Source organism: Canis aureus, chromosome 28 (genome assembly GCF_053574225.1).
Source record: "Canis aureus isolate CA01 chromosome 28, VMU_Caureus_v.1.0, whole genome shotgun sequence".
In the NCBI taxonomy this organism is placed as follows: domain Eukaryota; kingdom Metazoa; phylum Chordata; class Mammalia; order Carnivora; family Canidae; genus Canis; species Canis aureus.
In genome coordinates, this window is record NC_135638.1 from 5,572,298 (window position 1) to 5,599,103 (window position 26,806).

A 26,806-nucleotide genomic window follows, 5' to 3' on the forward strand; every position below is an offset into this window, starting at 1 on the left:
CACATTCATTCAATTATTCAATAACTCAGTGATTTATATATGCATAAAATTCTCATTTTGCACACAACACATGCAAGTACTTACATAAAAACCTTGTAAAGTAGGCATTCGTTTTCTACAAATCACGATTTTGAAACTACCATGCAAAATAAAATATACCTCCATACTACTTTTTCAAATTTTCATGGAGATAGTAACTAATTTTGAATAAATTAAATCATATCTTCAGAGTACATATTTCTAACATTTTGATCTAGAAAAGAAGTACTCACAGATTTAGTATTCCCTTCAATAACTTCTTCTTCCCGTGGTTCAAGTTTGAGATCCTTCAAGAAATAGGGAAGGAAGGCACCAGGAGTGAGACACAGGAAATACCATATACTTGAGTGGTAACTCTTTTATGGCTAATATTGTACCAAAAGGACCTCATTATCTTAAAGGAAACGGAATGATTCTGATTTTAAAAATGAAGCCGTTCTAGTAAAGCCCCTTTTACCTATTTATCAATGGTAAAAAGCCATTTCAGATGTGTTTAATTTGTTCTTACTTTAAGTTTACTGATGACATCAAAAGAGAACAAAGTGGAGCAGATTCATTAAAGCAGGGAAAGGATAGGTCAGGAAAGACCAAGGATGACGAGGCTGACCTCTTGCTGTCAGTGCTGATCGCCACTTTTCTCAGAGATCATGACAGACATTCGTGGAAGTGCAATAATACTCTTATACTCTAGTGATAATGTGACATCACTAAAACATGAATTCAAAAGCAATTGAAAACATTACTGATCTTTTCTAAAAGCCAGCGACTACTAAAAAGATCCTAGACTCTTCTGCAGTGATCAATGGACGGCGCTAATGTCTCCGGTGAAACTAAGCATGTAATCTCTGAGGACTTCATTCTAAGAATATATATCCTAGCTTTATGGTAAGTGAGGATTATGTGCAATAATCCCTTCAAGTAGATAAGAAATAAATTGAAAATTGTAGAAATTGAGACTGTCTGAAATAATATAAGCTTGTTAAAGACAGAGCTCCGTAGCTCTAACGCTGCTGTTCTCTTGTAAAACTGTAGACAAGTTATTTGGACTTTTCTAGGGTTCCCTTTTACTGTTTCTTCTGCCTTGAATTCTCTATTCCTTAGGGAATGCATCTAGCTGGCTCCTTCTCCTCTCTCACGCCTCAACTCCAACATAACCTCCTTAGAGCAACCTGCCTGGATCACCCACTTTAAGTATTCAGTGCCTCGTCTCTACCACCCTGCCTTACTTTGTCTTCACAGTACTTTTCACGATTGGGGGGTCACCTTGTTTCATTGGTTTGTTTACTAATTTTCCTGTCTTTATTGGACCAAGGGCCTTACCTGTTTGGATCACCGCTGTACTTCCACTGCCAGAACAATACCTGACATAAAGCAGACGCTCTATAAACACTATTGAGTAAATGAGCGGCTGAGTGAGTGCCCCATTGAAATCACAGCTTTAAAAAAACAATAAAATAAAAATAAATAAATAAATAAATAAATAAATAAATAAATAAATAAATAAGAAATCACAGCTTTTCCCTGAAGGCAAAGTGATGCAATGCATATGCACGTGAGCTGAATCTTAAAGAATAACCTACGGGTAGAAACTGCAACGACAGTGATCTCCTTGACCACTCTTTCCCTGACACCAGGTCAGGTACGCTTTTCACTTCCATCTTCTCTAAGTTAGGAACAACACCTAAAACAAGTGGTATGAACGCAGCATCCTTAGTTCTACTCCTTCAAATGAGGACGTCCTGTGATCTGATGATACACTTAAGGCGTCATGAAAGTCGAAGAGGTTTTGCTGCTGTTGTGTTATTCGACACACAGTTTTCTGCAGAGCTCAAGCAAAACATAAAATCTAATCTCAGTATATCTCCAGAAATTCTCATGGGAAGAATGAATGCCTGAAGGAACTTGTAGAAATTTCAAGTATTATCCCCGCCTACACCCCCACCCCCCACTCCCCATGAATGGTACTGGGCTTGGTTTACAGTGCAGGAAGGATTTATCGTACTAAGTGCAGAGAAAAGATAACAGGTGTTCCACTGCAGGTACACTTCCTTTTAATGGGGGAGATCAAACCCGGCGCCAACAGCTGCAGGAGACAAGAGAGTCAGCTGTGAAATGACATGCACTTAGCTACTGTTTGGCAATTGGGTAGTTTTTCCTCTAAAAGCCTAATTCACAGTACAGAATAAGTTGTAGAAGAACATGGAACTTGCACTGCCTCTCCATTCATTAAGACAGGTCATGCTGAGCCCCACACAGCTGGGACCCAATGCCGAAGACCAGCACATCATACTTTCAGCAAACCTCTCAGACGGTGTCCTCAAAATGAAACCCTTTCATAGGAAGGGAGGGAGAAAAAGTCTAGGAAAGAAAGAGATGTGATAATACTTTGATATAAAGTTGCGGAAAAAAAAAATAGGCATGACCTAAGTTTAAGCCTTCCTTTAAAAATAGCTATATAAAGTTAAGACACCAAATAAAGACAGGTTTGCCAAGAACTTCGAACCTATTTTTAAAAGGAGGTATTTATGTTCTTTAAATGAATCTGAAATTACGTAACAATTGAGTCTTTATGTTTTAACAGGGTTTGTTTTCCAAATAGAGGTCACGCATTCCCACGTCTTCCACGACTGGGAAGCTAATTTCCTTAGCCACCGTTTTTCTTACGGTCATGTTTAATCTTAGCTCGCATACCAATTAATAAAATCAGGAAGGAAGAAAGTTGGATAGTAGCAAGCTCTAAGTTTAGGTTATTTGCCTGGTTAGTGGTCAACATAAATGTAACAAGTAAGGACATGGTGGCAGAGGGACTGGAGTTCTCCAAGGTTTCTTCCCCTGGACTTGGTTCCTTGCACACAATCTCCTTTTCAGAGATCCTCCTCAACTTCAGGGCTTGGAGCGTTCATCTTTGTAGAGACGGCTCTTAAGATCTTAAACTGCGGACCTGACTTATCAACATGTAACCGAACATGTCTGCCCAAGGGGCCTACTGGATCTTGAAATCAACACATGTGATCAACACGTTCAAGTGTTCACCACGCCTCACCTTACCCGTGATCTCTCACTTTTCTCTTCCTTTCTGCTAATGACACGACTAAGGCGGTCAGGCTCAAATCCTCAGACTCTAATCTGAGATCCCCCTGTGCTTTACCCTTTATACTCATTCAATGGCCTTGCCTATTTCACTTCAAGGCTTTCAAATCTGCCATCTTCTTTTCAGTCACATTGGCCAGGCCCATCTCTTGCCATTCCTGATCCCAGGGGGCTCAGACGTACAACCCGCTCTTTAATGGCATCGCTTCAGCGGGCTTTGGTGGCTCTGAGTTTTCTTGTTTGAATCCAGTTTGAATTCTTGCTGTCCAATTTTCTATCTCAAGAATGTTTCTGGTTATGTCACTTACCTGTCAAAAAATAATAAATGCCTCTTATTTTCTCCAAGACCAAGTCCACATCCCTTACTCTGTTATTTAATGCCATCCATAATATGGCCCCTATCCATCCATGCAATCTTACTTGTTACCACGTACCTAAACGAAAGAATCCAACCAGGCTGGCCTATTTAAGGTTTACTCATGCTACCATCCTTACCTGACTGTCCTCTCTAGCTGCTCTCTTTTTACTAAAATTTTACTTGTCCACAGCAAATATTTGTTTGTTCATTGGTTGGTTAGCAGACTGGCATTTATTGCAATTTTAATGACAATACATTTTCTTTTCAGTGAATTCTCTCTTCTCCTTTCAATACAGTGCTCGGGGACCGTCAACCAAGATGCTTTTTCCCTCCCTTATCCAAGTCATCAGACTGGGACCAACCAGATTCTACCCCTGGAAATCTTGAGCACAAGATCAACAGACTAGAGATGGCTGGAACTCATTTATTCCAGGAGCAGTAGCCCGAGGGACCACCCAGTATTTCTCACTTAAATCCCTAGGGTTGTCTCCTGACTTTTCCTGAATCCCAGTTTCTACAGCGCCTGTTGATTCTGTGAGCACTCCCGTATCCTTGCAGAAAAAAATTGATTAAAGAGGTGATTTCTGGGGACACCTGGCTGGCTCAGCGATTGAGCGTCTGCCTTCCGCTCAGGGTGTGATCCTGAAGTGCCGGGATCGAGTCCCGCATCGGGCTCCCTGCATGGAGCCTGCTTCTCCCTCTGCCTGTGTCTCTGCCTTCACTTTGTGTCTCTCGTGAATAAATAAAATCTTTAAAAAAAAGAAAAAAGAGGCGATTTCTGTTGCTTGTAAACAACAATTCCTTTTTTTTTTTTTTAAAGATTTATTTATTTATGATAGACACAGAGAGAGAGGCAGAGACACAGGAGGAGGGAGAAACAGGCCCCATGCCAGGAGCCCGACATGGGACTGGATCCTGGGACTCCAGGATTGCGCCCTGGGCCAAAGGCAGGCGCCAAACCGCTGAGCCACCCAGGGATTCCCTAAACAACAATTCCTAATCGTCATCATTTTAGGGCCCAACTGAAGCCCCTCCTGCCGCACTAGATCCTTGCCAAGCACCTGGCTCACAGTGATCGTTCCCTCAGGAAGCATCTGTAGATTGCAATTACCATCTTTGCAGTTGGTCAGCAAGAATTTACTGAGCCTTAACTATGAACCTGGTTCTGTACTATCACATGTTTTAAGAAAAATCTGTTAACTCCATTTTTATTTATAAAGCTTAATTTTACAAGTAGACTGTTGGGTTCTTCAAAGTGAGTAACTGTCTCAAACATAAACGCTTCTTCTTGGCACCTGGCACGCACAGAAAACACATATTCTTACTTCCTGGCAAAACCTGCCTCTCCTGTCAAAGCTGTTTCAGGGGAACACCACTACAATGTCAGGACCGCACGCACTAATTGATTCTGTCAATAAAAATAACTGGAAACACAAAATATAGATTTGAAAAACTCGTCACATCCCTACTTGCTTGCTCACGGGGTAGTTCCGATGCCAAAATTCATCAGTTAACATGCTAATTTATAGGAGTTGAGACTGTAATTTCATCTTTTTAGTATATGACACAACCACTTCCCTGAATCATTCCAGAAAATTCCCAAGATATCCAGGCTGTCCCTAAGAGCTGCCATCTGCATCGGTCAAGCATACTGCTCCCTATAGCACTGATAACCAAAGAGGCAGGCAATGCAGTACATTCATTTAACTTGAAATGTTACATCCTATTTTTTTTTTAAGATCAACTGATTTATAAAAAAGAGGGAGAGCGTGCGCACGTGAGCAGTGGGGAGTGGCAGAGGGAGAAGCAGACCCCACTGAACAGGGAGCCCATGTGGGACTTGATCCTAAGACCCTGGGATCATGACCTGAGCCAAAGGCAGACATTTAACTCACTAAGCCACCCAGGCGCCCCTCTACATCCTGTTTCAAATATGACTAGGGGTAGGAGTAGGGGGACTGAGAATTAATGTGAGTTCCTGTATCTGCTTTCACAGAAATGCCTAGATAACTACCCAACAGCCACAGCCACTTGTAGCCTCATGGAGCTCCTGGCTGTTATTCTATCTGTGGGGCAGCCACGGATATATTAATGCAGTGAGGAAAATGGGTCAGAATGTACTGAAAAGTGAGAGGGAGAAGAAAGAAAAGGAAGCACCTACCTTCTTTTCCAGTCGATCAATTAATTTCTGGAGTCTATTGATCTGGGTCATCCACTGGTTATCTTCTTCTAATAAGGCTTGAGGGGAAAATCATGAGGGCAGTGTATTAAACAGAGCAGGAATGCTGGGGCATCTCAGAACTTTCCTTTTACCCCGAAGGAAGCACACAGTGTCATTGACTAGTCACCACCCTTTTAAGAAATAGATTCACGTGAGTGCTTTCTAAGTTATTGACTTCCATAGACCATGTGTCCCAGCGGGTTCATTTGCACAAGTCTGTGCTTTTTATGTTGTTGCCTGTACTGGCCTTTGATGGTCAAAGAACAGATCCCGCTGAGCCGTTTTCACCACCCCATGAGATGGCTGATTTTTCTTTTGAAAAAAGGAAAGCATCAATCAGAAATTCTAAATCTGCTTCTGGGACAGTGGCAGGAGCCGGGAAAGTAACTGGCCCGACCACAGTAAGGAAGCTGGTGGCTCCTTTCCTAGGGACCAACCTGAATAAGCATGGACACTATGGCCATGGCACCGCAGGGAAGAGTGCAGAATCTGAAACCTGCTGATTGTGGTCAGATTACTTGACTCCTCTGGCCTCGGCTTTCTTATTTTTAAAATGGCAATAATATCATCACTGGCCACATGGTCATTGTGAGGATTAAATTACAACAGATACATATATAAATACACACACATATATACGTGCATACATATGAGGTCTACGTCTGTCTGTGTGAACATGAGCACACACCTACATCTAGCACCAGATCCAGCATTATGTAAATCCTGCTCCTATTATTGCTGCTATAATTATTTTTTTAGTTTAAAAAATGTTTAAGTATCTTTTATTTTATTACTGATTTTCCAGTAAGCTCGACACCCAACATGGGGCTAGAACTCATGACCTGGAGATTATTCAAAGGTGCAACAGGGGAGTGCCTGAGTGGCTCAGCGGGGTGACTGCGTGGCTCAGTCGGTTAGGCATCTGTCTTTAGCTCAGGTCATGATCCCAGGATTCTGGGGTCGAGCCCCATGTCGGGCTCCCTGCTCACTGGGGAGTCTGCTTCTCCTTTCCCTCTGCTGTTCCCTGATTGTGCTCTCTGGCTCTGGCTCTAAGATAGATTAGATAGATAGATAGATAGATAGATAGATAGATAGATAGATGATAGATAGATAGATAGATAGATAGATAGATAAAATCTTTTCAAAAAAGGTGGAAAGGGAGTATCTGTGGTCTGAGCCCCTGCACAAACATCCTGGCATCTTTTGTGTATCCTCCTTATGGCAGCTCACTCAAAATGATTTCATAGGTATTTGCTGAAACAATATTATTGATTATTTCTGGATGGGAGGATGTGATCGAATTCAAACTAAAAAGCCTTGTTTTAGCTTTGAATGGTAAGAAGTTAAGACCAAATTATAAAGCAGTAGAATTCACTTCTCTCTCTGCATTCTTGGGTAAAAACTCCTCTCAAAGCCCATCACATAAATTATGATGCAAAAATAAGCAGGAGCACACAGAAGTAGCTACCAAAAAAAAAAAAAATCAGAATAAGGGTGCTTTATAATAGAAATCATTGTCACTGTATAAACACAGTTTATATCTGTTTTTTAATTTACAAATTAGTTAACACATTTCCATTCTGCGTTGTTCTTAAAAGGACTTAAGGTGACTGTCACTTCAAAATTCCTTAGAAGGATATTTTGGGTTTCACTCTGTTTTCTAAATGGTTAAAGTGCAAAAGAAAAATCTGTATTTTTACTCAGGAGCCTGGTATTGTCATTTCCTAATCAACACACGGTGGACTGTGTTACTGCTCCCAATTTTTCACTTTCTTCCTGTTATAGAACTGTATGTGTACAGCCGGTGCCCCTCAACTTTGCATACCCCTACCACAACGGGCCGAGTCCGTTTCCCTTCCCACTGTTACTGGGTTTGGCATGTGACTCATTTGGCCAATGAAGAGTCAGAAGCTAAGATGCACCCGGTGGTTTTAAGTGAGTTGTGTGATCTGGCCTGACTGTTTGTGCTTCTGACACCTGCCAAGAGAAGAAATCACTCCAAGGAGTCGCCGATCCCAGGAGGCTACGTGAGAAGCAGGGCCGAACCCATGCTACAGGCTGGAAAGGGCCCACCCAGCTGAGATCACCCGGGTCACCATCAACCACAGACCCGTGAGCAAAAATGACAAATCTTTGCAACTGTAATTGCTGAGCTTCTGAGGTTGTTTTGCAGTAAAAATGGACTAACAAACCATATGACCTTGGGACAAACTGCTTCACTTCTGGCGTAAAAAAGATACTAACCTCTATCATATAAGGATCAGGATAAGATAGACAGTGTTCAAGAAAGCACTTTGAAACCTGTCAAGCACAATCCGTGTAAATATAGGCTATAGTTAATACCTTGCTTTTCTGGAACATTAGATATTTAAAGGTTGATTTGTTTTAAAATGATATGTCATGATGTGTGCAGATACACGCCTGTGCACGTACACAGGCATCATATGCATATATGCAGACTCATGCTTTATAGAAATTACTGCGATGTTTCGCCACATGAATTTCTACATTTCCAATGGATTGTAATTATTAGAAATGATGCCACTAAAATATAATAACCTAAAATATTATGAAGGTGTTAGTCCAAGAAATGTTATATTATATTATATGCTTCGAAACTGCCAGCATCATGGGAGGAAATGAGGATCTCATATGTTTAGGCCACTTTAGGGGACCTGGAGCAAATGAGGGTATGAACTAACGGGCTCCTTTCTTGAGACAGATGAGTTCTACGGGTCTCGGTCTTCGGTCCCTTGTGTATTAGGTGACCCCTCATCCCGCCGAGCAGGGCTGGGTGCAGCTGTGGGATTCTGATGGAAACTGTGGGGCAGGGGGGGACCACCAGCCCATGCTGACTACCGGAGGCTCTCGGCCTCTGTGGCTTCAGACAAACTTACCAGGTGTAAGAAGAGCGTTCCATCACTACTGCTGCCTTATTTGCCCAAGAAAAACAGTAAGGCACCTTGCAAACCCAAACGGATCAGTCTGGAGGCAGAGAAACGACAGAGCTTCCTTACCTGGAGCGCAGGCACTGAACTGAGGGCTCTTGGGGGAGAAGCTGTTGTGTCTCTGGACGCGGCGATTTGATCGCTTTCCAGGCCACTGGATCAGCAGGACTTCGGGCTTGGTGGGCCCTTGCCTTGAACGACAGACACAGCATTTCAGGGCCTGCACTCCTGGCCTCCAGACACAGCCCTTCAACCGTCAGTCCCAAAGCTCTGCCGGTGCAGTGAACTGAAAAGCCGGGAGAATTACTGCTTGGCCGCTCGCTCTAAAGACCCAGACGGGGCGGTATGATAAATGTGACCCTAAAAGGAGAAACTGGGAGCTGCCTTTACTCTTTGCAAGTCTCGGTAAAAACTGTATGTGCGACTCAGGAAAAGCATCTTTCTTTTCTTGACCAAATCATCAATGGAAAAAAATCCATCAGTGGGGGCTGATGGATTTAGTGTGAGAACACCTATGGGGCTCGGTCAGTCTGAAATTCTTTAAATCAAGGCTCTTTAAATCGAGGCCAGGTAGCCATATGATTTTAAAACTCAGATAATTAAAAAACAAATAAATAAAAGTCAGATAATTCTACGAAGCTTATTGCAACACACAGGAGTGCCTACTCACCCATCTCCACATCCTGCCCCTTTCACAGAGGGAACGCTTCCAGCAAGTGTTAATCTGTCATCCCCGTATCTGTATATAATATGCTTAAATTGCTGTCCCTTTACTCTTCAGTTTTAGGACGTACCTATTAACTTCCCAGTACGAAAAGCTCAGGTCAATGACATATATAAGGAACTTACAGGAAGAGTGTTTGAAAGGATGGGTTCAACCTGGGAAACAAGCCTTTGGTCTTTCTCTACTCCTCTCCTGGTTGGAATATACACCTGATAGCTGGAATTCCAGCAACCATCTTGGACCATGAGGCAAACTTGAGGACATATTTAGTAAGTGAAAAATATAGGAGGTCTATGATAAACCTGAGAGCTGTCATATCTTAGGCTGCCACCATCAAGCTCCTTCTTAAGACATAATAAGTCCTTATGTGTGTTTAAGCCACTTTTTTCCCCCTGTTACATACAGGCAAATCGAATGCTAATTTACTCCCCAAAAATATAATCAGCAAGGAAAACTTTCTTTAGCCTCCCTCTAATGCTGATCCCTCAACACTCCCCTTTAAATTTGAACTTCCATTTTTTCTTCATTTTGGTCGAAAAGGACCTCTAATTGCTTCACAGGAAAGGGTGCAACGAGAGGCAAAATTATTGAGATACTGCATATTAAAAAGATACTTTTATTCTACTTTATTGGCAGTTGTATGAGGTAAACAACTTAAAAATTGTTTTTTAAACTCTAGTATAATCAATGCACAGTGCTGTATTAGTTTCAGGTGTACAATATAGTGATCAAGTCTATACAGTACTCAGTGCTCATCATCATTAAGCGTGCTCTCAGTCTCCTTCATCCATCCCCCCACTCACTTCCCCTCTGGCAACCATCCCTTTTGTTCTCTAGAGTTAAGAGTCTGTAATTGGTTTGTTTCTTTTTTGTTGTTTTATTTTTTTTTAATATTTTATTTATTTATTTATTCATGAGAGACGTAGGGTAGGGAAAGGCAGAGACACAGGCAGAGGGAGAAGCAGGCTCCAGGCAGGGAGCCCGATGTGGGATTCGACCCCGGGACTCCAGGATCACACTCTGGCTGAAGGCAGGCACCAAACCGCTGAGCCACCCAGGGATCCTGTTGTTTTATTTCTTAAATTCCACAGGACTAAAATCATATGGTACTTGTCTTTCTCTAACTGACTGACTTTACTTAGCACAATACCCTCCAGATCTGTCCTTGTTGCTGCAAATCGCAAGATTTCATTCTTCTTTATGGCCGAGTAATATCCCACATACCTATATATGTATATACACATACACATACCACACTTTCTTTATCTACTCATCTATCAATGGACACTTGGGTTTCTTCCATATTTGGGCTATTTTAAGTAACACTGCAAAAAATCACATGGGCTCATATATCTTCTCAAATTAGTGTTTTCATACTCCTTGGGGAAATACCCAGGAGCGGAATTGCTGCATCATATGGTAATCCTATTTTTAATTTTTTTTTTTTTAATCTTTGATAGTCACAGAGAGAGAGAGAGAGGCAGAGACACAGGCAGAGGGAGAAGCAGGCTCCATGCACCGGGAGCCCGACGTGGGATTTGATCCCGGGTCTCCAGGATCGCGCCCTGGGCCAAAGGCAGGCGCCAAACTGCTGCGCCACCCAGGGATCCCCTATTTTTAATTTTTTGAGGAACTTCCATACTATTTTCCACAGTGACTCTACCAGTTTGCATTTCCACCCACAGTGCATGAGGGTTCCTTTTTCTCCACATCCTCACCAACACTTGTTTCCTGTGTTTTTGATTTTGGCTATTACACCAGGAGTGAGGTGATAACTCACTATAGTTTTGAGTTGCATTTCTCTGATAGTGAGGTTCAGCATTTTTTCAAATGTCTGTTGGAAACCTATACACCTTCTTTGGAGGAGTATTTGTTCTTATCTTCTGCACATTTTCAATTGGATTATTCTTTTAATGTTGTATATGATCCTTATATTCTTTATATATTTTGGATATTAGCCCTTTTTATTGAATATATCAGTTGCCAATATCTCCTCCCATTCATAGGTTGTCATTTTGTCTCATTGGTTATTCCCTTTGGTGTGCAGAAGCTTTTCATTTTGATGTAGTCCCAATAGTTTATTTTTGCTTTTGTTTTCATTGCCTTAGAAGATATGTCTAGAAAAATACTGCTATAGCCAATGTTAGAGAAATTACTGCCTGTGCTCCCTTCTAGGATTTTTACAGGCCACACATTTAGGTCTTTAATCCATTTTCAGTTTATATTTGTGTATGGTGTAACAAAGTGCTCCAGTTTTCCCAACACCATTTATTGAAGAGATAGTCTTTGTCCCAATGAGTATTCTTTCCTGTCATAGATTGCCTATATAATGATGAATTATTTCTGGGCTTTCTATTCTGTTCCACTGATACATGGGACTGTTTTTCTGCCTGTATCATTACTAGCAGCTTTGAAGTAGATCTTGAAATCTGGACTGTGGTACCTCCTCTGTTTTGCTGTTCTTCAAGATTGTTTTTGGCTATTCAAGGTCTTCTCTGGTCCCATACAAATTTTAGGACTGTTTGTAGTAGTTCTGTGAAAAAATTCTGTTGGTACTTTGCTAAGTATTGCATTAAATCTGTAGATCGCTTTGGGTTATGTGGCCATTTAAAAAATATTTGTTCTCTCAATCCAGGAGTATGGAACGTCTTTCCATTTCTTTGTGTCATCTTCAACTTCTTTCATCAATGTTTTCAGAGTACAGGTCTTTGACTTCCTCGGTTAAGTTTATTCCTGGGTATTTTATCATTTTGGGTGCAACTGTAAATGGGACTGTTTTCTTAATTTCTCTGTTATTTCATTATTAGTGTATAAGAATTTAACAGATTCCAGAAAGCCCGAGTAGCTTAGCAGTGTAGTGCCACCTTCAGCCCAGGGCCTGATCCTGGGGACCGGGGATCGAGTCCCACATCGAGCTTCCTGCATGGAGCCTGCTTCTCCCTCTGCCTGTGTCTCTGCCTCTCTCTCTCTCTCTCTCTGTGTGTGTCTCTCATGAATAAATAAATAAAATCTAAAAAAAAAAAAAAAAAGAATTTGACGGATTCCTTTACACCAACTTTGTATCCTATAACTTTGTTGAATTCATTTATCAGTTCTAGTAGATTTTTTGGTGGAATCTTTAGGGTTTTCTATATAGAGCATCATGTCATTTGCAAATAGTGTTAAGTTTCACTTCTTCCTTACCAATTTGGATACCTTTTATTTCTTTTTGTTGTCTGACTGCTATGGCTAGGACTTCCAGTACTATGTTGAATAGAAGTGATGAGAGTGGACATCCTTGTCTTGCTCCTGACCTTATGAGAAAAGCTCCCAGTTTTTCACCATTAAGTATGATGTTAGCTGTGGGGTTTTATATATGGCCTTTCTTATGTTGAGGTATGTTCCCTCTGCACCTACTTTGTTGAGGGTTCTTATCATGAATGGATATATTTGTCGAAAGGTTTTTCTACATCTATTGAAATGTTCATATCATTTTCAGCCTTTCTCTTAACTGATGTGATGTATCATGGGGACTGATTTGCAAATATTGAACCACCCTGGCAACCCAGGAATAAATCCCACTTGGCTGTGTTGAATGATCTTTTTTTAAAATATATTGTTGGATTCAGTTTATTAATATTTTGTTGAGCAATTTTACATCTATGTTCTTCAGAGATATTGGCCTGTAGTTCTCTTTTATTGCATTGTCTTTATCTGGTTTTGGTATCAGGATAATGCTGGTGTCACAGAATGAATTTGGAAGTTTTCCTTTCTCTTCTATTTTTTGGAATAGTTTGAGAAGAGGTAATAATAATAATGCATCTTTATTCTTCTTTTTCTAGCTCCTTTAGGTATAAATTTAGTTCATTTGAGATTTTTCTAGCTTCTTGACGTAGACCTGTATTGCTATAAACTTCCCTCTCAAAATAGCTTTTGCTGTATCCAAAAGACTTGGGGCCATTGTATTTTCATTTTCATTTGTCTTTATGTGTTTTTTAAATTCCTCTTTGATTTCATGGGCGACCCATTCATTGGTTAGTGGCATGTTATTTAGCTTTCATGTATTTGTGCTCCTTCTAGATTTTTCTTGTGGTTAATTTCTAGTTTGTCTTATAGTCAGAAAAGATATATGATAAGACTTCAATCTTTTTGATTTTGTTGAGACATGCTTTCTGGCCTAACATGTGACCCATTCTGGAGAATGTTCCGTATGTACTTGAAAATATGTATTCTGCTGCTTTAGGATAAAATGTTCTAAACATATCTGTTAGATCAATCTGGTCCAGTGTGTCATACAAAGGCACTGTTTCCTTTTTGATTTTTTTGTTTGATAGTCTATCCATTGATGTAAGAAGCATGTTAAAGTGCTCTACTATTATTGCTTTACCACTGATTACTTCATGTGTTTGGGTGTTCCCATGTTGGGTGCATAAATATTTACAATATTTACCTTCTTGTTGGATTATTCCTATTATGCTTATGTTGTCCTTCTCTCTTTCTTGTTATCATCTTTGTTTTAAAGTTTACTTTGTCTGATATAAGTATTGCTACTCTGGCTTTTTCCCCTTACATTTGCATGATAACTGTTTTTCCATTTTTTTACTTTCAATCTCCACATGTCTTTAGGTCTGAAATGAGTCTCTTATAGGCAGCATTTTTTTTTTTTAATCTATTCCACCACCCTATGTCTTTTGATTGGAGCATTTCATCCATTTATATTCAAAGTAATTATTAATAGTTTTGTACTTACTGCCATTTTGTTATTTGCTTCATAGTTGTTTTTGTATTTCTGTGTTCCTTTCTTCTCTTGCTCTCTTCTCTCATTGTTTGATGGCTTTCTTTCATGATATACTTGGACACTTTTTTCTTTTTTTTTTAGTTTTTGCATTTCTTTTTTTTTTTAAGATTTATTTATTGCAGAGAGGGAGCAAGTGAGTGGGGTGAAGGGTCAGGGAGTGGCAGAGGGAGGAGAAGAGACTCTCAAGCAGACTCCCCGCTGAGTGAGGAACTCAATGCAGGGCTTGAACTCACAACTCAGAGATTATGACCTGAGCAGAGACCAAGAGTCAGAACCAACTGAGCCACCCAGGTGCCCCTATTTTTTGCATTTCTGTTATTGGTTTTTGATTTGTAGTTACCATTAGGTTTGTCTAACAACCTAATGTCATAAGATGTCTAATAACATCTTATGTACAAAACAATGTATACTAAGTTGATGGTTGCTTAAGTTTGAAACCATTCTAAAAGCCCTAAATTTTTACTCCGCCATGCCCCATGTTCTAGGTATATGGTGCCATACTTTACATCCTTTGATTTTGTGAGTTCTTTGACTGATTTTTATAGATACACTTTAATGCTTTTGTGCTTCCTACTTCTCTTACTAATGCTTATGGTTTTTCTGTTCCACTCAGAAAGCTTCTTTTAACATTTCTTATATGGCTGTTTTAGTGATAATGAAATTTTTAAACTTTTGTTTGTCTGGGAAACTATATCCTCTTCTATTCCGAATATCTCCTCTTTTATTCTACCCTTGCTGGATAGAGTATTCTTGGTTGTGGGTTTTTTGTTTCATTTCAGCACCTTAAATATATCATGCCACTTTCTTCTGGCCTGCAACGTTGTCTGCTGAAAAATCAGCTCAAAGCCTTACAGTGTTTCTCTTGTGTGTAATGGTTTTCTTTTATCTTGCTGCTTTTAAATTTTTATCACTACTTTTGCCATTTTAATTATTATGTGTCTTAATGAGCATCTGCTTGGGTTGATTTTGTTGGGAGCTCTCTCTGCCTCCTGGATCTGGACGTGTTTCCTTTCCCAGATTCAGGAAGTTTTCAGCTATTATTTCTTCAAATAAACTTTCTGCCTCCTTTTCTCTCTTCTTTTTCTTCTGGGATCCCTATTATGTGAATGTTATTACACTAGATAATGTCACTGGATTCCCTTAATCTAGTCTTACTTTTTTATTATTATTTTTTCTTTCTTGAGCTTGAGTGCTTTCCACTATTGTGTTTTCCAGGTAACTGAGCCATTCTTCTACTTCCTCTAGTCTACTGTTTATTCTTCCTACTGTATTTTTAAAGATTTATAAATTTATTTGAGAGAGAGAGCATAAGCAAGCACAGGTGGCAAAGGAGGGGCAAAGGGAGAGACAGACAAAAGCTCAAGTAGACTCCATGCTGACTGTAGAACCCAACATGGGGCCCATCTCAGCACTCTGAGATCACAACCTAAGCTGAAACCAAGAGTCATGCATTGAATTGATTGTGCCACCCAGGCACTCCCCCTCTAATGTATTTTTAATTTCTGTTATTGAGTTCTTCATTTCTGATTGGTTCCTTTTCTTTTTAATATTTGAGGGGATTAGGGGCAGAGGGAGAGAGAGAATCTCCAACAGACTCCCCAGTGAGCAAGGAGCCCAATGCAGAGCTTGATCCCATGACCCTGAGATCATGACCTGAGCTGAAATCAAGTCAGGCATTCATCTGAATGAGCCACCCAGGCACCCTATGATTGGTTCTTTTTTTATATTTGCTATGTCTTTGTTGGGAGTCTCACTGAGATGAAGGTCCTGGTCTTTTCACAAGTGAGTATATTTATGATCATTATTTTAAATTCTCTATCTGGCATATTACTTATTTCCATTTCACTTAGCTCTCTTGCTGTGATTTTTGCCCTGTTCTTTCATGTAGAACATATTCCTCTGTCTCTTCATTTTGTGTAACTCTCTGTGTCTGTTTCTATGTTAGGAAAGTCAGGTAGGTTGCCTGCTCTTGAAAGTAGTGGCTTTATGAAGAAGAGGTCCTGTAATGCCCTGTAGTGCAATGTCTCCAGTTTACCAGAACTTGGCACTTCAAGGGGTGTCTCCTATGTGTGTTGTGTGCACCCTAATGTTTTGGCTGAGCATGTTTGCCTTCAGTCCTGTCATCTGCAGTTTCTCTCTTTGTTGCAGTAGGGTTTGGTCCTTATTTTATTAGTGGCACAGTCTGGTGCTTCTTTGGGGTTGAGTTTGGTCACAGCAGACATTTGCCTGAACTGTGGTCACAGTGATCTACAGGGCGCTTTCCCTGTGTTGTCCACTGACTGGCTTTCATTGGTGGGCAGGGCCTGCAGTCAGACTAGATGTCTTCCTACAGCCCACTGCTGGGACCACAGTAGAGCTGATATTTGTGGTTACCTACCCCCCTCCCTAGGGCAGGAATCACTTTGGATTCATACTGGACACTGTAGTGGCTATTTGCCCAATGGCACATTTGTTGTGCTGCTTTGGGCTCCTGCCAAGCTAGGTGGGAGGGGTCAGGTATGCAGAAGAACATGGGTGCAAGGCATGCTCTTAGCAAACTAGATGAAGGGTGTTTGTGCTGTTCATGAAGGAGCTCATGTGTCTACACTGAGGTGCATGGGAGGGAAATTATGCCTGCTAGCTCCTTTGTTCTTGGAGAAGTCTCCCAAAGATCTCTGATCCTCCAGCACATGTTCTGAGATTAATAAATAAGTCTCAAAAAAAAAAAATAAAAAAAAAATAAATAAGTCTCCTTTCTGCACAGTCCCTGCATTTTTCAAACTGCTGCTTCTATGCTGTATCTCAGCAGGGATGTCGGTTGTGCTGTTTCTTTAAGGACAAGGACTCAGTTTCCTATCACCCTCTAGCTCTCTTTAAAGTTCTTGGTCTTAAGCCCCACTGACTTTGAGAACTCACAAAGTTAAGCCCCTCTTGTTTTCAAATCCAAATTATAGGACTTCATCTTCCATATGTCGGTCCCTTATATCTGGGGTGCCTGCTGTGGGGTCTGGTCTTTTCTCTTCTCCATGTTTGCAGTGCCCCTCCCTCCCTCCCAGAGACTATTTGGGGTCTATTTGGCTCCTGACTGAACCTCCACCCTTCCTACCATTTTCAATGTGGCCTCTTCTCTTCACTTAGCTATGGAGAGTTTGTTTTGCTAGCCTTCTGGTCATTTTCTGTATTATTTACAATGATGTGGGTGTATTTAGGTATTTCCATAGGACAATGTGAGTCTAGGATCCTTCTACTCTGCCATCTTCCCCAGAAGTCAGAGTAGAGAAATTTAGGTTGCAAATCATTTTCTCTTCAAATTTTGAAAAAAGCTTCTTGATTGCATTCTAGCTTCCAGTGTCATTATTGAAAAAAATCTAATGTTTTCTTCATCCTTTGTATTTGACCTGGTTTTTCTGTCTGGAAGATTTTAGACACCTCTCTTTGTCTCTCATATTCTGAAATCCCATAATGGCATGCCTTGAAGCCAGATTTTAGGATTCATTTTAATGGGCTCTTGGTTTGTTCTATCAACCTGGAAACTCATGTCCTTATTCTGAGAATTATTTCTTAGACAATTTCTCTCTTTTCTCTTTCTCTTTCTGAAATTACTACTTTTCAAATATTGGGCCTTTTGGACTACTCTATAATTTTATTTTTTTTCTTTTCCTATTTTTCACCTCTTTGTGGAAATGCCATCACACTTTTATCTCCAAATCTTGCTCACAGGTTATTTCTGCAATCATAATTTCCAAGAGGTCTTTGTGTGCTTTGAATATTATTTTTTTAAATAGCATCCTGTCCTTAATTCATAAATGCAATATTTTTCTCTGCTTTTCTGAGGGCATGGGGTATTTTTGGAAGCTTTCTTCTGCTCTCTGGATTATATCTGTTTCTTCTAAGTTTCTTTTCTTGTGTTTGATTTATTCTCTTGGTTGTCCCTGCCTATTTCAGAGGAAGGAAACAGGGATGACTGGGGGTGGGGAGGGGAGTGGGGATTGCCAACTTGTACCCTCCCCTGTCAGGTGGCCTGACTGGGCCTATTCATTAGGGGACACCATCTTTGGTACTTTAAAGTTTTTCTCTTGGACTGATGAGATTCCACAGAAATGCCAGAGAAGCATCCCAAAACTATAGTGTATAAGCCCAGCTGTCAGTGCTTTGGGAGCACAGCATGCTGAGTGGCTTTCAAATCTCACTGTTCAGCATGGAGACTTTCACTTAATGCCTCTGTTTTTAGTATCATGTCATGACCACTGCTGTGCTAGCTGTATATCTATTCACCTTCTCCAGAAAGCACATCGCTAAGCTTCCTCCCCTCAAGGGGAGGGGCACTTATATAGCACTAGATGGAGCTTTCAGAAATATGTTAGCCTCACCTTCACCACCACTATCAGCTGCACATGGTAAAGCCAGTTCTTGAGCCTCTCTGAGGTTTCGTGATACCAATTACATTACATCTTGGCTTCATACATTGTCTATGTTTTGTTTTTCTCAGGGCTTCAACATCAGTCACCACTAGATTCATTTTATTTCCATACTCCAAGTTTCTACCCCTTTGGTTCTTCTATCCTTATTTTTGCACCTTTATAACTCCTTGCTCTGTTAATGTCCAGGCTCTGTTAATGCCTTTATTTTGAAAGGTTTAGGGAGGAAGGGAAACAAATCATATGTTTACCCTCCAATCTTTAACTAGACCACCCTATGGATTTCCCTATGGCATTAAAAAAAGATCAAGTTTCTAGCAGCTTCAGGAGTCATAAGAATAGGTGACTATAGCAGCTCTTCTCTATGTTGAACCTAAGGGAATGTAAACTGTCTGAAGTTTTATAATCACCTGTAAGCACAACTAAAGCCTTCCCTTAGTTCTACAATAGACAACCATCAAAAGGAGAAAAATAATTTCCAAGCCTAGGAGGAATCAGTCATTTCTCTGGATAAAGAAGAACTTCAGAAAATAGAATAAATATTCAGATTCTATTATAAAAAGAAATTCACATATAATTAAACTGTGCTCCCAGAAATCTGGTTTGTGAGGAAGAGAGGCTTATATAAGAGGACAGGGGTCTCTAGAGGGAAACTTCAGTGTAACGTAATGATTATTCTTGTCATTGGTTATTAGGTACTCTCAAAAGACATGGAATTAAAGTGGCTTCCATTTAGCCAGTATGCCAGGACAGATACAAAGAGCGTTGTAGAACGACATCTGAAAATCTCACCTCTGTGGCATTCCAGCTGTATGCATCCCTTCTCTCTGAAATTGCCATTTTCACATGAATAGACACAGACATTCTGCCCAACATTGCATGTCTAACTCATTACTGCAGGATGAGTGATACTGTGTGATCCCTCCCTGGGGTTGAGAGCTAGAATAGATGACTTCTCAAAATTTGCTACATTCCAATGAAGTTCTGTATCCCTAGGTCTCACAAATATTAAGCCCCAAGGTAATGCTGATGCTGAAGGGGAAACAAATTATTATAGCGCTAGGATTTTTAATGCTATCTGCAGGTTGCAACTGTTGACTATGCAGGGCATCATGGAATCTTCCTTTATGTTATATATTAAAAAAAGGATAAGTTTTTGGATACATTGATTTGACCTCTCCTCTTTGACCTAGTTCTAAGTCTTTCCAAATCTCTACTATATACTGTTATGACACTAATTTTCCTTAAAACTTGTTTTCATTATACTTCTTTATTCACAACCATCAGGATAATCTCTGATCATATCAAATCTAAATGCATCTGTGTAGCTTTTAAGACCTTTCCTAACCTTAGACTCCAGGTAGGAGTCCAGGTTGTTCTCACTGTCCCAGGTCCTCATTCACTGCTGTTCTATATAGTTCCCTTTACCTGGGATTCCCTTTCATTCGGTTTCATGTATTTAACATGTAGTTGTGCCAGGTACAGGGAAATAAGGCAAAGTCCCCGTCATTTAGAAACTCAAAGTCTAGTGGGAGAGAGAAATAAAGGACTGACTTTGTACGTATGTCTAAGTAGAGGGTACCGAGCAAGTACACAGGGGTGGAGTAGGAGGTATAAAGTTCTACTTTGAGAGCAAGGAAGTTTTCCCAGAGCAAGTGCTGTCGAAGCAGTGACCAAACAAATGAGAAGAGCCAGCTAGAAGAAAGAAGATGGGTATTATGGGATGGGTGAGGAGACTCATCTCTTCAGAGAGAATATCCTCTACCATTAAATCTACTGTAAAGATCTCATTCAAATCTTATCTCCTCTGAGGCTTATTTACCAGTCTCTTGTCAAATACCATGAAAAGGACAGCCACCTTTCCTGTCTTGTTTTTTTCTCCACTGGTGAGGGCCCCTTGGGGCTCTCTTTACTTTGGTTTCTGGCCGCCAGCTGATTGCAAAATGGAATTAGGGGGAGGAGACACTGTACTTTTAAACATGAACTTAATTTCTACTCTTCAGTCAGGGTTACCAGAGACTTCAAATTGGATATATGGGCACAAACCTAGGGTGGAGATTAATTTTTTTTCTTTTTCTTTTATTATTTTTTTTAATGAAAACTTCCTGGGAGGAGTATCATGGATTCGGGGTGGGATTTGGGCATCCCTGGGTACCTTCGTCAAATCCAAATTTATGTCAGATCCATAATAGCTCTCATTCTTCCAGCTCTGTTTGAGATAGAAACCTATAAATAAAATATTCATCAGTCCTCTAATGTCTTCTACTTTCCTTAAGTTCTGCATTATCACACTCCTTCTCATTAAACACAGCTGCTGTGCAGCTGTTGGTAGCTTTCATAGGAGGTCAAGGCTAGCCTGTGGCCTGAAACAAAGAACAGCTCTTCATCGTATATTCACTACATGGTGGTGCATGCAGAACTCAAGTTTGCAAGGGAGGACTGTAGAAAATACCCAAAGTGCAGTTGAAGAAGGGAAGCAGAGGCCTTTTGCAGGCTTCCTCTCATGTGGCAAATAATTGATTCTAAAAAGGGCAAATCCACTTTACATCAAGAAAACCTAAATAAAACAAAGAAACCAACCTCATTTTCCTATTTGGAACATGAAATCAATTTCATTGTGTTTCAAGATACTTATCCTCTGCTCAAACTTGAGGAACTGGGTTGTTGCTCTTCTAAAGCTATTTGTTACATCTGCCATTTGATAGAGAATCAATCAAGACCATGAAAGAAGTTTATAATGTGAAAAATGCTGCACAGATCAACTGCTGAGTGCAGACCCATGTTCATCAGCTGCACAAGCTCATTACGCTTGAGATTAGAGGCTTTTTTGTTAGAATTTGGTGGTGTTCACTCATCTTGACATTGTAAACACATGGTTGAAAATTCCACTGTTTCTCTGAGATGTCCTAATAATTATGTATCCATTAATTTGTTTAGAAAAATTGGCCCTACTGAGTAGGCTATTATCAGCCTGTTCAAGAAAGTTACTGTGTGGTTCTCCCTAATTTCAAATGCAAAAGTTAGATGGTCATGTGTATAGGTTTGAAGTAACACATGCAAAAATATGTTGCATAAGCCAGAGTTTTGCCAAGCCCTTCTCTAGCTTGCAAGGTATAAACAATGGAAACTCAAGGACCAACTGTTGGTTAGAATAATTGGGACGTCTGCTTTACACAGTTCTAATTCAGGTTTCTCTTTAGCATTAGCATCTTTATTTATATAACTATTATAGTATCATTACTTACCTTCTCAGTGATATTAATTGGCAGTCTTGAATTTTGAAATCTTTTCCTATTATTCGCTTTTCTCTATTTCCTTAAATAAATAGGCTGATTCGATTCCTAGTTCCTAGGTACATCCAGGTTCACTTAACTTTTAAGTCTCTTTTCTATCACTTCTACACTTTCATATATTACCTATTTGCAAGATAAGCCCAAATATCCTCAGGAAATACCATGGAATTATCTTTCATCCTTCTATTCATATTTAATATCTTTTACTCTTCCTAAATCCCTGGCAACCTATTTCCCCTTCTGTATGGTATGTATCATTTTGCATCTTGCCTTATGGTTTTAGTCTTCATGTCTTATTTACATAATAGACATTAGCCTCCTGAAGAGTCACACCATCTAAGATGTATCTTTACATTATCACAGTGTCTTTTAAAGCCTTCTCTATCTACTAAATTAGCAATTTAAATTTGAATAAATGATGAACAGTAAAAGTAGAAGAGTCTCTTTTAGAGGCAAATATAAGGCGAGCACCCAATGGGGGTTCCTGTAATTCTATTTAAATTTATTAATTCCCATTTTTTAGTTTTCACTAGCTTAAGCATGATGCCCTTCAACTGGTCTTTCATAGTCCCTAAAGAACCACCACATGGAAATATTTAACTTGCCGTTCTTGACGGGTTTGTTCCTCAGTAGTTTCCATGGCACATTCCAGAGAATTCTGGAGAGACTGCAGCTGATTCAAGGTCTCCTTCAATAAAAATCGAGTTACAAATTGTTCCAAATTGGAGGCCTCTTGGTAGTCCTAAGGATGACAAAGCAAAGGCAATTAGAAGTATGGTAAGGAAAAATATCCAGGAATGGCTTTCCCCGTGTACCCATCGATCTCAGATTAGTCTTTGAGGAGAAACCAGGAAGAGAGAGGACATGTTGACCTTGGAGGCTGGGGCAGAGCTCTACCCACTCACCAGAAGTTGAATAGAAGAGCTGCAGAGATAACAGGAATCTCTAGCTCCTCTCCCATTATACCTGCCTCAGTATTAGGACAAAACCCTCTAGAATTATGGAACAGACATCTATAGAGAAGGAAAAGAATATTATCTGGGGGAAAAAAAAGGTGAGAAGGTGACTAACTCAGAGTTTGTTCTGTGCTTCAGTAATGACCATGACATCATGCATTTTCTCTCTTGTCAACTAAATGCAGTCACGTTTCAGCAACTGGCTTAGTTCCCTCTTGATGTATTTATTATGCCCAATCTGTATTATACTGAAGCCAAAGGATATTATGTGTAGTTATCCCAAAATTCAGAAAAGTTAGGCATGGAATGTTTAAACAGTTTACTAAATCTGCTCATGTCCCTCCCTCAGGAACCCACCTGAGGCCTATTTGCATCCAAGTCAGCCAAAAAGCACCATTCCTTCAAACGGCCCAACGTCTACCTGGAGATCATCGCATACACAATAGTCATACTCGCCAACTTTAATCTCAGGAGACAGGTGGGCTGTGCATGGTGCCACCTGCTGTTTTTGTTTCTACAGTCTCAAGGAGAACCAAGAAAGAAGCAAAAATCAGGTTGGCAGGGACCAGAACCACTCTTTTGGGTCATGAGCCCAGCCAGCTAAACCTGATTTTTTAGAGTATCAGGTGGGAAGGATAAATACAAGTTCAGCTGAGAAATAGATGGATCTAGCTCTGTCCCTAAGTGATTTTTATAGAGGTGAAAATATGAAACTGAAAGGGGTAATAACAGTGACAAGATAATGCTGGGAGTCATGATGCACTGGGGAGTCTCAGGTCATGGTTGTAAACCCAAAAAACAAGGACATGATTAGTCAATCTTTCCGGGTCTCTGCTCTCTCATTTACAAATCGGACTATAACTCAGGCATACCTTCCAACTCAAAAAATACTCTGTGCTCCTCTTCACCCTAAATTAGGACATAATGAATCATGGCCTCCTGGCAAATGTTACTTTGGGGTTGTTCTTCTGATGGCGCAATCACCTAATGCCACAGAAATCCTCCTTTCATTCTTATTTTGAAATCATAAAACGTTTCAATCATCAGTTTCTCTTTAAGCCCGTTCTCGTAGGTGAACACAGGGAATTCTCATAGCTAATGATCTGATTTAAAACTTAAACATTTTAGTGCTTTTAAACTCCACCTAAGAAACTAACCATAGACCAAAACATTACATGCTTGTAGTAACCTAAGGATTTCCGTGAGTTAATTCAAGGTACAAATACACGAAATATTTAATTTTACCAAATTGCTTGTTAGTCAATAGCAATAAAAACTTCAGAAAGTTATTCAATTGTGTTTGTTTTTAAATTGAGAAAAGTTTTCTCTTGAAAAGAAAATGTGGTCTAAAAAAAGGTGTGCTTGATGTTTCCGCAGTCATTTGCATTTTGTGAAAGCATATTTTTTAAATAGAACTTATTTAAAAAATAAAATAAATACGGAGGACGATCATCATACGGTTTCACTCATAGGTGGAATATAAGGAATAGTGAAAGGGATTTTTTTTTAAAGATTTAATTTATTTATTCATGAGAGACACAGAGAGAGGCAGAGAGACAGGCAGAGGGAGAAGCAGGCTCCATGCGGGGAGCCCAACGTAGGACTCGATCATGGGACTCCCGGATCATGCTCTGAGCCAAAGGTAGACAGACGCTCAACCCCTGAGCCACCCAGGTGATTCAGTAAAAGGGATTATAAGGGAAAGGAGGGGAACTGAGTGGGAAAAATTAGAGGGAGACAAACCATGAGAGACCCCTAACTCTGGAAAATAAACAAAGGGTTGCAGAAGGGGAGGAGAGTGGGGAGATGGAGTAACTGGGTGACGGGCACTAAGGAGGGCACTTGATGGGACGGGCACTGGGTGTTAGAGTATATGTTGGCAAACGGATTTAAATTTTAAAAATGTGAAAATATAAAATAAACAAAATTTATTACAATGCCAAGACAACAGATTGGTGTAGTCAGAGATTATGCCAATTATATTTGCATCTCAGTATACACGGACACTAAAGCAAATGATAAAATTTTATACCTGTTTGTAGACAGCTTGGAAAGCGAAGAGAGCATACATTCACGGAGCAGTGCATTATCACATTAGCCTCGCTGTTTTCTCAGTTAAATGTTAATTATTTGTCATGTCAGAACTATAGAACTAACTGCTTCTTTTTGCAATTAGATTTTAGTTTTTTAGACTCAAAGGTCATGCCTTCTATTTCTGTGTGCCTCATGGTGCCCACACCAGATGCTCACTCAATACCTGATTGCAGAGAAACTCCTAAGTCTGAAAATGCACTGGGCTGGCTAGTGTGGTCTTACATATGAAGATTTTGGTGATGCCAAAGTTCAGTATTTAAGGGCAGTTAAAATCCGACAACTGGCTACTCCATAGCAGCAAATTAAGGAGTGGTTCTTATACTGAGACTTCTCTCCCCCACTCTGATGAGACTTTGCTAACCTCATTAGTGACTCTTCAGATAATATTAAGAGGTATCCAACTGCACTGGACACAATCGCTGATGCTTGGACACTGAGAGGGGTGGCGGGTGGGTTTACGGTTTTGGAGTATTTAGTTTTTTGAGTCAATATGAAGATTGGCTGTTATGTGCTACTCCTTGATCATAAGGAGAAAAAAAGAGCTTGTTTTCTATTGTTTATCCTTCCAGACTCCGTTCATGGCACCATCTCTGTAGAGCCTCTCCTCTCCTTGACCCAACATTTTGCTTCATGAGATTAGGACATTTCTTTTCCCTTCTCTGTGCTCCTAGCCAGTGTGTAGAATCTACTATTGCATATTGTAATCTGCCGTCTACTTGCCCGTCTCCCTCATCCTAGGCCAGCTCTTTAAAGGTAGGAAATCTATCTTATCATCGTCTCTGCCTCCAGGATGCTCAGAACAAAGCCGGGCCCCATAAATAGAGCATCAGCCCCATAAGTGCTTAAACAGTATGTGAGCAGCAGGAGACCACCTGCAGATCTGGGCACCAGAGGGCATGGCTGAGCCCTGGAAACTGCTCCTGCCTTCCCCCAGGCGCCAGCTGCCTCCCCCTGCCTCTAGCCCTTGATGGCAGCCACTGTTGTCCAGCTTGCCTGGTCGTGTGGGCTCTGCAATAAATGGAAATAAAGCTTTGTTCTTAACAGACTGTTTGTCCTCATTTCATTTTCTGGACCGTTTGTTAGTCTTCTTCCCTTCCCTTAATCTGAATCCCAAGGTTTAGGACGGCAGACCCAGGTGGCATGATGCCAATCTTCCTTTCCTTCTCTCAGATGTGCAGCAGATGTTCCTTTGGAAGGCAGTGGCAAAAGAAGCAGATGGAAGATTAAATAGATAACAAGCTGGAAAATGTCAGAGCCTGGCCCTTTCTATTCTCAACAAATGTGTTGGTTCTGCAGGTACAAAAAGGGATCTTTGCATTCTGAACTCCCCAAAGACTGATATGTTGGCTTAAAACACATGCTCCTGTAAGCAAAATCCAGAATCTGAGAGACTGGCGGAAAGAACATCTGCTGGTCTAGTGAAGCAGTCAAAAACCCTACAGACGGTACCTGATATCCAGATCCTGCCACTTTTTCCAAAAACAGTTTAATCCTTTACGTCCATTAGAAAGGATATGGGCAAATGAAGCCTAAAAATACATTCCCCAGATCCCAATAACGTTCATGCATGTCACTGATAACTGTCAGTTCAATTCATCTTTAAGCGCAAGTTGTTAACTCGCATTAATATTTCCATTTGTGTCTCTGGAAAGCAGGAGTGTGACCATTTCGATCTGCCTATTTCTTTTGCGCGGAGCTGGAACAGGGTGAGGATTCATTTAAATAAAGAGCCCAGCATTAGAAGCAGAGTTCCTTGAAAATGGGGTTTCTTGGGGGACTGTCTGAGCATCTTCACTGTCCGATCATTTCTCAAGAAGCAAGCTCCTGCCCATCCGCGTAATGGAAGAGGAGAGATCCGGGCTGCTAAACAACTATGAATCATCGGAGTTAATTAGCAAAATCATAGCAT

General features: G+C 40.4%; 1 protein-coding gene across 1 annotated transcript in view; it reads right to left on the bottom strand.

The window, feature by feature from the left end:
- Nucleotides 1-26,806, bottom strand: part of NECAB1 (N-terminal EF-hand calcium binding protein 1) — a 185,766-nt gene that overhangs the window by 26,344 nt on the left and 132,616 nt on the right. Inside the window, exons 6-9 of the mRNA XM_077876306.1 lie at nucleotides 22,453-22,589; nucleotides 8,726-8,847; nucleotides 5,649-5,725; nucleotides 273-326 (exon numbers count right to left, since the gene is read on the bottom strand). Of these exons, the coding sequence (XP_077732432.1) occupies nucleotides 273-326; nucleotides 5,649-5,725; nucleotides 8,726-8,847; nucleotides 22,453-22,589 (390 nt within the window). The remainder of the gene's footprint in view (nucleotides 1-272; nucleotides 327-5,648; nucleotides 5,726-8,725; nucleotides 8,848-22,452; nucleotides 22,590-26,806) is intronic.